Genomic DNA, 12,126 nt, shown 5'->3' with positions numbered 1-12,126 from the left:
TTAGTGGAATACAGACCAGAAAGCCTTTGTCATTCTTATTTAAACTATGAAAACTTCTATGGTTGATTTAGTTCAGCAACAAGTGCAGTGCAGTGCATGAGCAAAAAAAGAGCGATTTGGGGAACTCTTGGGAGATGGTAGGCAAAAAAGTGGTGGGAAAGTAACACTGCTTTCTAATCACAGAATCACAGAATATCCTGAGTTGGAATGGACCCACAAGGACCATCGAGTTCAACTCCTGGGTCCCCGAAGCACCACCCAAAAAATCAGACCATGTGTCTGAGAGCACTGTCCAAGTGCTTCTTGAACTCCAGCAGGCTCGGTGCTGTGCCCACTGCCCTGGGGAGCCTGTCCCAGTGCCCAACCACGCTCTGGGTGAAGAGCCTTTTCCTGTTATCCAACCTGAACCACCCATCGCAGCTTCAAGCCATTTCCCTGGGTCCTGTATATAGGAGCTTCACATAAATTATATGAAGCTTCACATAAATTGATAAATAGATAAATAAAAGAGAGGGATTGTCTGAAAAATCTCTAAGGGCCTCTAACCACCTCCTTCTCTGCTCGTTCTCCTCTTTCTTTATTTTCACGATCTCCCTCTTTAGTACTGGCATACAGTCATCAGGAGATCACCCTCTAGATGATGACAACTTGAGACAGAACCCTTTGTATATTGCATTTTTTAGTTTTTCAAATTCTGCAAATTGCATTAATTTAGGAATAAATACATAGCTTCCAAGAAGCCATGTACCTCAAACTGGATGCCATCGAATGCATGAGTATAACAATCTTCTTTCCATGCAAACAACCCTTACACCTACAAACAGTCCACACAGTAATGTTTCCAACATGTTGTTACAAGGTGGAGCAGAACACACATGAAGAACTGCTGAAAGAGGTCCCTGTCCTCTCTCCTATCTGTCAGATGTATCCAACCCCCAGCTACATTGATGGCTGATCACTTGCTTGCACAGTTGCACCCTGAACAGAGGCAAGAGAATGAAGAAGTATGAATGACTTTAAAAGTTAACTATTGGTGTTTCCAAGGCAAATTTAAATAACTATTCTTGATCATTATTCCATTATTTTTATCATAAAACATCACTGAGCCTTTAAAAGAAGGAGTCAAGAGACTAAAATAAAAATATACTTCAGGAGTCAAGGTTTTCTACTAAAGAGTAAGGAATGCGAAGTCTTACACGATCTGAAAGATATGCAACAACAGCATGAATATAACATCTTCTGTCTTATTGCATTAGTGTGTGTTTATGTGAAAAGATGATTATAATATGTAATTTCAATTAATACAGTGAAACATCTTTGTTTTTCCTGCGTTGCTGAGATTAAACACAGTTTTGTTTTTGCTTCCTTTTACAGGTGGCCTTTTTGAAAATGTGAAGAACTCAGATAACTATGTTGAAAACTGTTCTCAAATCCACATCCAGCACAAATGTGCAGATAACGTCCAATGGCGTGACTTCTAGAAAAAAAAAAATCCACCAGAAATATAAACCTAAATGGCAAGTGGGGTATTGCTCTTCATATCTGGATGCATTTCAAAACTGAAAACAGAGAGAGTTAACTTTTACATCCAGTACGTTCTTAGATGGCATTCTAAGAGTGACTTACGTGTTACATCCAGCTGGGATCACTGTTACGATCTATTCATAGCCATAAGGGAATTGTCTAAGTACTTAATACTAACTTTATTGGACAGTGTAGTGACCCGTATGTCCTAAGGAAACTGGTATCAAAGAGAGATCCTAAAATATTTAATGTTTTGGATGCCAAAGTAAGCTCTTTCTTTGTTCTGGTAGAGTTAGAGGTCCATAAATACAAAATATAAAATCAGATCTTTTTTGTCAAACTTGTATGTGTATCACGTGTATTGTTTCCACATTAATGTTTACCTTTCTTCTTGAGAGAGAAGTTTTCATATTGCTACACCTCATAAGAATTTTGTGAAATTGATAATATTTTGGAGCATCAAGGTTTTATGTTTCTTTGGAATAATTACCCCTTCAACTTCAAACAAGATTATATACCTGAGGGCTGGCTTTGCAGAAACTGCCGGAAATGAAAGATACTTGTAGCAAGTCAGTACAGCTTCCCTAAATTGTCTTTCTCTGCTGTGAATACTTACCTGCCTTTCACAGGAGTGACAGTGCATTTGCACAGAACACAGAATCTGTTACCATTTGGGGTTTTAGAATGGATTGTTCACTTGTTAGTTGACAGCAATAATTTTCCCCATCCCTTGTCCAGCGGTACTAGTGCATGGGCTAAGGAGAGGAAAAGATGCCTCCTGGCATTTTTGCCTGAATTTCTGCTTTTTGGGATGGACTGTTTTTAAGCTAGGCGGAGGTGCTCCTTTAGTGTCAACCAGTTTTCTTGTTTGGCAAATCAGAGTCAAGTACTGGAATAGTGCATCTGACCTAGTGCAACAAATCCTGTGTTTTCAACATGTATAGAAAAAGGTATCCAAAAAGAAAAAAAGAGAACCTGTTTACATGGGCTGGCTTTTTCAAAGCCCATCTTTAAACCCTCAAAATAAAAAGATGCTACCTTGTTGGAAAACAGTCGTATTTCAGGAGAACCAGTTCTGGAGGGAGTATTCTTAAAGGAGTTCTTTGAAAATTCCAGAATTTTGAAGAAAATGAACACACCCTTTACCCACTTCATGATGAAATAATCATAACGTAGGAAGTGACCCTTCAAAGTATTGGACACCTTCTCTGAGCTTTACATATCCAAGGACAAATAGCTGAGGCCTCTCAGCACCTAGTCTGGATATCATCTCGTTTTTCAGTTATTATTTTAGTTTTCAATGTTCAAGTAAGAACAAAAATATTTTGTATTCAGGAACTCAATTATCCAGCTCCAAGATATTTTGTCTATGCACCAATGTTTAGTCATTTTATAAATAAAATATATTTTCTAAATCAGTTTACTGTTTGTTCTGCTTAATTTCTGTGACAGCTTCAGCTTCCCAGAATATGGAAGAGAAATTTGCAGACAGAAGACGTTCATATCACGCACAAATACTCCAACTTAAAAAACATTTCCAACCTATTTAAATGACCCCTGTTATGGTTTTGCACACATGGAGCAATCTTAAGTCAGAGACCATTTATGCTTTTGTGGTTATGTCTGTCACATCATGCACAGCACTAAAAAATGGGGGTAGAGGAAGAAGAGGGGAGAGGTGTGTCTTCCTAGGTGGTGGTTGCTAAGAGAAGAGCTGGGCATCAGCCTGCTTTTGAGAGGTGGTGAGTTATTGCCTTTGCATCACTTACTTTTTCTTATTTTTTCTTTTCATTTATTATACTGTCTATCACAGCTCTTGCCTCCCGTTCTCTGTTGAGTAGCATCACGATGACGTTTGGTTGTTGACATCATCTTGAAAAGCTGGGCTAGTACAAAGTACAGTCAGTTACTGCGATTTTTTTTAGTATCTAGAATTAGTGGTACATTTTACTTTAGTTTACATACCACGTTTGGATACACCTACAACAGAAAGCTTTGTTTAGTTTTGAAGCGTGTAGACAAGCTCAGCATCTCCATGCGGGTGAGAAAGTATGCACCAAACAGGAGGAGGCCTTACAGCTGTTTTTTTAGAAAACATTTGACCCTACTTATTGCTTACCCTGCCTCCCCAGTGTTTTGTATGTTTCACTGCATTTTTCATGGCAGAAAGTATCTCAATTTTTGCTTTCTGTAGTGTCAAGCGCAGTGTTAGTCTTAAAGTAATAACAATAAATCAGCAATGACGTTAAGTCCCCAGCTCACATTAGCCGAGACAGATGTGCAGCCTTTCCTAACGTGCAGTTTCTAAACAGTGTAAGGCAACAAGAAGCTATTATAAATGTCAGCTTTAATTCTAATACACTATCAAGTTATGAAGGTGGCTGTTGGTGTGGTGCACAAAACATGCCTATCTGTCAGAGCAGGACCATTCTCTCCATTAGCAACAATGGAAGACAATATTGTTTCTGTCATTAATGGGTCATAGGATGATTATAACAGTGTAGGGCTTGCTACCCTTTTTAAACAAGTTTGACCATTGTAATGAACTGGGATAGCTAACCTGGCATGCCAAATAGGTCCCAATGTTTTTATTTTAATTCCAAAATTAGGATGGCTAAACGGTTTAGTTTAAATTGCCTCCTCTGCAGGTTAGGATAAGCTGAATAATAACAAATGGGTTTGTACAGGGAGCTATGCTGGTGCTGCCCTGTGAGTTGATGGCCAATTTCTACCTTGCCTCTGTTTCACTTTTCTATGTAGGGAACCTTGTAGATATAAGGAGTAGCTTTAATTAAAATTTAAAATAGCTGGTTTTGCACAGAACACTCTGGGTTTAAATGCAAATGCATTTCAGTAATTTTCTTTCTGTTTCGATGCCTGTATTGTTGTTCCTTCAGAACATCACTTTATGGTTTCAATTTCAGACTTTGCATTCTTTCCTTTGTCTCCTAGCAAACTGTGTTCCATTGTAAATGACAGGTTACTTGTCTGAGGTACTGTATTATCTCACCTGCATCGTTCCTCTCGGTCCCTCCTCTGTCTTTCTTGCTACTGTTGTATCACTTTTGTTAAAGCACTGCACAATCTGCAGATGAACAAATTATAGAAATATTGAGTAACCCTGTCTTTTCTACGCTTCCTCAGTTTATTCTTTCAAAGTGGGCTGTATTGCCTTATGGCAGGCACCAGGGAGCATTAGGCAATTTTCACAGAATATCAGGAATTTTACATGTCCATGTGCTAATTGCTCAGTAGCAACATTTGTGCCTTCCCATATCTGACCGTGACAGATAAGTGTGATATTTTTCTTATAGCAGACAGCAGTTACTGTGTTCAGATACCATGGTGCTGTGGTTCGGGACAGTCAGATGGCGTTCTTTTAAAGATGACCATGACTGTATTGTCTCACTGCCAAATTGTGTCTAGCAGCACTTGCTTTGTTCCCATCCAGTGATCTTATACATGGATTGCACAGGTCACTATACTGCATCCTTATTGGTAGGTGTTTCTACTATCTGCTTGTATTCAATGATAAGTGCATACAAATTTCTCATTGTAAACAATAGAAAAACTTTATTTTAAAATGATATTTTATATTTTAACTTGCATACTTTTATTCACTTCTTCAAGGTTGTGAAGCATTTTACTATCTGTCTTTTGCTGTGATAACAGGAAAGGCTGCATATAGGTTCTGTGTTGCAGCAGCAGCAGCTCCACCAGCTAGGGGGCTGTTAAACAGACTTTACACCTTTATTATTTACACTAGTTAATTACACCCTAATTGGCTGGCTATCTTGTCTTTTACCAACATAGGTTTCCTCATTTGTATAAGTACATTTGTGTCGTAAGGGTCATGATTCTCCTGCCAGTGACACTGTGTGGGCAGAAGTTGGGTTATACCCGCTGGGGGCAGATGGGTGAGTACAATACAGCTGCCATACCCGTCATGTCATGACTCCGGTGGAATGATTGCCAATTTACATCATGATATACAGAACGGACAGGAGGGAGTTGGCACCTCTTCTCCTTTCCCCGTCACTCCCACTTTGGAATAGAGTTGAGTTGGCACGCCCCTAGAAACAGGGCCAGACATGTCTGGGAAAGGCCTGAAACCATGTCTGGACAGAGGTGGAGTTAGTTGTCATCATCATGCTATTGTAACGGGAAGGCTCAGCACAGATCCCACATGGAAATACAGTGCAAGGACACTGGCTGTAGAAGAAGAGGGGAGAAAGGAATTCAGGCAGTGCTTTCTACCAGCACTGCGAGGCAGACCAGTAGGCTTATTGAGTATATTCATGATGCAATGCCTCTTCTCTCCTTTCTAAACGTTGTCAAAAGTTTCTCTCTGTGACTAATAAGAAGCATGACATGTAATGATCCAATTCTATAGTTAGTGTAGGCTGTTTTCTCAGATTACCAGACTTGCCCTTTACCAGGCTTTGATTTATGTGGACCTAATAAGAGAAGGGCAAGAACAGTCCTTTGTTTGAGGTCTGAAAGAAAATGGAGGTAGGGGACAATTTACAGCTTGTGCTTTGTTGCCAAAAAGGAGAAAAAGGTTTTGTAAAATTGCTGGAACAAATATTCTCAAAACATGTGATGCAAAATGAAAATGCACTAAATCAAGAGCGCCTTTTAAATTGATGGCCATTGAGAAGAACATATGAGCTGTAGTTTTAGGTAATTATTATTAATAATTTCATGGTAATTATTAAAATATTTTGTGGTTGAGATGCACAAAAATGTCTTGACTGCTGCAACCTCTTATCTTCAGTTTTAAAGAGCACTGCTGGTTCCCATCCACAAGCACAGTGGGGCAGGTCTGGAAGGTCGGTGCTCAGGTAAGCAAACAAGGCATGAGGAAGACAGGGAGCACAGCTTGACAGATGGCTCTGAAAGATGCTCAGGGGGATAATAGATTAACAACTTGTCTGAAAGAAATTATTTCATGTTCTGAAAAGGGCTTTTTAGATTGCTGCAAGCAGATGAAGAAACATGTTGGTGGGTTGGGGATTTTGGAATTGGTGTCATAATTTGTAAATGGAAACATATTTCCTAGCCTGTTGGGTTTTTTAAATGGTCACATGAAGTCAAAAGAACATATTTTCTTATAATAATGTGGATATGTTTTACATTTTTTCTAATTACCTGTGATTTGCTAGGGTATGAATTCCCATCTGTACCTTCATCATCTTCTAGATTTTGACACTCGCTCAGCAAGAGTCACCATTTGCACTAGGGCATATTAGCTTTTATGAAATTTAGAAAAAAAATGTTTAAAGTAGAAACCAGCGGTAATTTGTTGTTATAGTTACCAGAATACTACTAAATAAGAAAGACCTCACATGGGCTATTTGTTTTGTTATGTATCATTCCACATTTTAAAGTAGATTTTTTTCTCTTGCTGGTACTAGACAAATGTCCCATTATTAGTATTAATGATTTTTATTTAGGCCGTAGAACACAATTTTAAAGCATTTTTGAAAGAGATGGATTTCAGAACCCATAAGACTTTTCTATCTCTTGAATCCAATCTTCTGTTAGTGCTGGCACTCTTCCATATGGTTCTGTCTCATATGACTCCCTTTCATATCCTGATCCCTCATAAATTGAATCAGTTATTTTTTTTGTCCTGCTGCTCTTACTGGAAACCTGATCTGGAGCCTCACTTTTCTGATAGAAATCTGATTTCTGGTATAAGTGTATCCTGGGGTGCATCAAGCACGGCATCGCTAGTCGGTCGAGGGAAGTGATTGTCCCGCTCTACTCTGCGCTGGTGCGGCCTCACCTCGAGTACTGTGTGCAGTTCTGGGCACCACAGTACAAAAAGGACATTAAACTGTTGGAGAGTGTCCAGAGGAGGGTGACGAAGATGGTGAAGGGCCTAGAGGGTAAGACGTATGAGGAGCGGCTGAGGTCACTGGGCCTGTTCAGCCTGGAGAAGAGGAGGCTGAGGGGGGACCTCATCGCAGTCTACAGCTTCCTCACGAGAGGGAGTGGAGAGGCAGGTGACCTATTCTCTGTTATCACCAGTGACAGGACCCGTGGGAACGGTGTGAAGCTGAGGCAGGGGAGGTTTAGGCTGGACATCAGGAAGAGGTTCTTCACCGAGAGGGTGGTCGCACACTGGAACAGGCTCCCCAGTGAAGTAGTCATTGCACCAAGCCTGTCTGAATTTAAGAAGAGATTGGACTGTGCACTTAGTCACATAGTCTAAACTTTTGGGCAGACCTGTGTGGTGCCAGGAGTTGGACTTGATGATCCTTATGGGTCCCTTCCAACTTGGGATATTCTATGATTCTGTGATTCTATGATTCTATGTATCCCTGGCTAATTTGTGCCAACAGCGTTCTTTAATGTAAGTATAGTTTTCTACCTGGGTTCTTAAAATTTATTCTGTGTTTGGGAAACAATCCTGTCTCCCCTCAGTGTTTGTTTTATTAATAGTTTCTTTCACCCAAAAAATTGTGTTCTACCAGATTCTGTCTATTCTGATTTGAATTAATCTTTCTTGTGAAGGAGTGAACAAATTGTGCACAAGGTGTGGGTCTTAGCAAAGTGACATTAATACACCTGTATTTCCTTTGGCAATACCTCGTTTTATGTGTCAGAGCACACTTCTCTCTCTCTCTCTTTTTTTTTTTTTTTTTTTTTCACATCACCCCAGCTCTTCTCCATTTCTGTTTCCAGCTGTGGAGACCCAAAGAATGCCATTATTCTGTGGTGGAAAATCCAGTTATTTAAATGCATGACTCTGTGCTTTGGATGTTTGAACCTTTCCCTCACTTTCCTGATCCTCATCTTTATTAATGATGCTTCTGATTGTTGCATCAGCAAATATTCTTAAAACATTTATAGTGGACCATGACACTGTGTGGTGGTCACTAGTGAAAATGTTTAATAAGATTGGTTCATGGGAAAACCATGGGTTCATTGGTTCTCTGGCCTGTTACTTCTCTTTTTGGTTTCCACCAAGAGATTTACCTTTGGGCTTCAATTCAGACCTCATAGAAAGCATCACTGCTCTGAGCTTAGATACTTGATGTTTTGGTCTTCATATCTTTGTGGCCGGTGACCTGGGTGATTCCTACTTTTCCCGACTGAGTGTATAAAACTTCAAAGAGAGATTTGACGTGCCACTGACTGATCAGTGCTTTTGTTTTTCCATATGTAATATTATTTATGTCCCAAGCAAATAATAATGCCTTATATCCTAGATAAGCATTTTTAACTGTGACCTCATCAGATCCACCATTCTGTGTGTTGTGGGTTCACCACCACTACATCATCTGAGCAGCTTTGCACATTGTGACACATGGGTGACACCTCTCAGGTCTGGTTCTCTCTTTCTGCACAGGTCAAGCACAGCACACCTGTCTTGATTTGGTGGGGCTGAACAAGGGAGCAGTTGCTTGTTTATTTTAAATATATGACCTGCTTGGTAAATCTGTTAGAAGTGACAAAAGCATGCATTGCAGAAGGTTGGATTTGTCATGGCCCAGAGTTTCTTTGTGAGATCCCTTTGTAACATGAGAGGCCACCATGAAAAGGTTTTCTATTGTGTGCATAAGCCTTATGCACAGGGCATAACTTTCCACTGTGACTGGGCAGTACAGTAGTTTCACATAGTCTTTATCCTGGAATCCTAGAATATCCTGAGCTGGAAGGGACCCACAAGGACCATCAAGTCCAACTCCTGGCTACACACAGGGCCACCCAAAAATCAGACCGATGTCTGAGAGCGTTGTCCAAATGCTTCTTGAACTCTGGCAGGCTCGGTGCTGTGACCACTGCCCTGGGGAGCCTGTCCCAGTGCCCGACCACCCTCTGGGTGCAGAACCTTTCCCTAACACCCAGCCTGACCCTCCCCTGTCCCAGCTCCATGCCGTTTGTTCCCTCGGGTCCTGTCGCTGTCCCCAGAGAGCAGAGCTCAGCGCCTGCCCCTCCGCTCCCCTCGTGAGGGAGCTGCAGGCCGCCATGAGGCCTCCCCTCAGCCTGCTCTGCTCTGGGCTGAACAAACCAAGGGACCTCAGCTGCTCCTCATATGTCTTGCCCTCCAGACCCTTCACCATCACCATAGCCCTCCTTTGGACACTTTTTAATGGTTTTATGTCCTTAACACCCAAAACTGCACACAGTGCTGGAGATGAGGCTGCACCAGCACAGAGTAAGGTGGGACAATTCCTTCACTCAACCAGCTAGCAATGCTGTGCTTGATGCACCCAGGGTATGGTTGGCCCTTTTGGCTGCCTACTGCTGACTCATATTCAACTTGCCATTGACCAAAACCCCCAGATCCCTTTCTGCGGGGCTGTTCTCCAGCCTCTCATCTCTCAGTCTATGTACCAAGGGTTTCCCCTTCCCAGGTACAGAATGTGGCACTTGCTCTTGTTGAACTTCATGCAGTTGTTGATTGTCCAACCCTCTAATTTGTCAAGATCCTAGAGTTTGGGAAAGGCTGATAGCTATGCTGGGCCCAGGTTTTTCGATATCTTGAAGAGAGCACTTTGAGGATTAGGGCCTGGTTTAAAGCCTTGTGAGACAGCAGCACAGAGAGGCCTGGGCATTGTCAGGCATATTTTATTGCAACTTGGTTGGAACACATTTCCTCATCAACAAGCAATGTTAAAACCATCATCCTTTGAGTATAAATTGAGTGATTTGGTTTTCATCCTACCACCTTTAGTATTTCTGAAATTGACCAGCCAATGTCACTGCATTCCTCTGCTTACCACAAAACACTGTGTTTTGTCTTGCTTAAGCTCAGTTTTCAGTAACAATTCATATTAAGCTAACATTTTTCCAACATAAGGCCGCTAATCATAGTGGTATGGCTTTATGAGGTGGAGGATGGATCAATGAGTAGAATTTGTACAGATACTTTTGTCTGATTAGCTGTGTGTTTCATATATTAAGATGTATCATGGACTTTATTACCCTAATGCATGCACAAATGCTCAGGAATGCCACGCATATCATCCACACCTGCAGAAGATAAGCCAGGCTAGCATTATTTATTAATTTAATATGATCCTTTAATTAAAGATTATACCGTAATACACAAAATGTAAATTTACTTCTGGTATTTTCTGCCTTGAAGTGTTTTGTCACATAATCCAAGTGCGGTTTTAAGTTTTTGATGATATATATGAAAAGGTTTTTGGTTATTTGGAAGAAAGCATTAAGCAATTGTGAGCTCGTCACATGTTTAGACACAGCCTCCTGTATGGCTTCAGGGATCGGACTCGCTCCTTCAAATAATATCTTGTACATCTGATTTCTTGAAGAATTCAAGATTAAAGGTCACATGTGAGCAGTCTTCCCCCTGAGTCTGTTGATAACAAAGCACAATTTTGTCTTTTTTATCCTTCTAATGAAACAGTGTTGCACACATTGCAAAATTCTAGTAATTTCATTTTACTGTAATTCATAAAGAGAATAATAGGCATGAAACAATGCACTGGGGTGTTTTATTAGAAAATTGAGGGCCAATCTTCACTAGTTTTTCCAGACAGTTTTTCTCCTTCCCTCTGTGTTGTTTTTCAGAATTGCATTGCTTTGGTACTATCTCACTTCTGCAAAAGGCAATTTTGTTAAATGTATTCCCGAATGCACTGATGAAGTTATAACTGTTTGGCAAAGGCTTGGAAACAAAAATGTAGCAGTGAAAAATGAGCATTGTCAACTGAAAACTGATTTGTGATCATGAAATGCGGACAATGTGGTCAACATCATATCATCTGTTTACCATCCACTTTCAGGCATCCCAAGGGAGGTGTTGCATGTCAGGAACATGTATGAGCTCTGTCAACTCTTCTTTGCTGTCAAATCATATCAGATCAGAGACTTTTTCCACCCCTCAGGACTGCAGCTTTTGCTCAGCACTACTGGATATGCATGGTTTTTGTGGCTGGCACTTGTGGGTTTGGGCACTCAGTTCTTTCTGTTCATTCATAGCTGTTTTCAATCTGCACTCAAAAATGAGAGAAAAACACAGTCCCGTCATGAAAGAGATGTTTTAAGGAGAAATACATTAAAGATTTTATTTTTTATTTTATTTTATTTTTTTTATTTTTTAAAGCAGTCAAGGATTTCATAGACAAAAAATGAATTTTCTCTAGGCTGTTTGTAAATAAGGTTCATTTTATTCCATGCTAATAGTTGTGTGGCGTTTTGGCACATATGTGGAAAGCTGTTGCTCCCAGTCTGCTAGGAGATGATATTTCCTTCTCTTAATCTGTAATGTGCTTACTCTGTCTGTAATTTATGTAGCAAGGAACAAGAACTGAAGCACTCACACGGGAGAGGATGGCTTCCTTGCACGACAGAACTCTTAAAAGCTTAACCTTCACATCTCCATTTCGCTGGAGAGTGACTTTTTACATGGGCACATAATGATAGGACAAGGGGTAATGGTTTTAGACTAAAAGAGGGGAGATTTAGATTAGATGGTAGGAGGAAATTCTTCACTGAGAGGTTGAGGGACTGGAACAGGCTGCCCAGAGAAGCTGTGGATGCCCCATCCCTGGAGGTGTTCAAGGCCAGGCTGGATGGGGCTTTGGGCAACCTGATCTACTGGAAGGGGGCAGGGACTCCCAT

The 12,126-nt window shown here is 40.7% G+C and overlaps 1 protein-coding gene across 3 annotated transcripts in view; it reads left to right on the top strand.

Moving 5' to 3' along the window:
* The window catches only part of UBE3D (ubiquitin protein ligase E3D), an 80,743-nt gene extending 78,905 nt beyond the window's left edge, over positions 1-1,838 (top strand). For all 3 annotated transcript variants that reach the window (XM_040554024.1, XM_040554026.1, XM_040554028.1), the window contains one exon: positions 1,375-1,838. In XM_040554024.1, the coding sequence (XP_040409958.1) occupies positions 1,375-1,395 (21 nt within the window). In that variant the 3' untranslated portion in view covers positions 1,396-1,838. The remainder of the gene's footprint in view (positions 1-1,374) is intronic.
* Positions 1,839-12,126: the final 10,288 nt, after the last annotated feature.

Source organism: Cygnus olor, chromosome 3, assembly GCF_009769625.2.
Source record: "Cygnus olor isolate bCygOlo1 chromosome 3, bCygOlo1.pri.v2, whole genome shotgun sequence".
In the NCBI taxonomy this organism is placed as follows: Eukaryota; Metazoa; Chordata; class Aves; order Anseriformes; family Anatidae; genus Cygnus; species Cygnus olor.
This window is presented reverse-complemented; position numbering and strand designations above follow the sequence as displayed.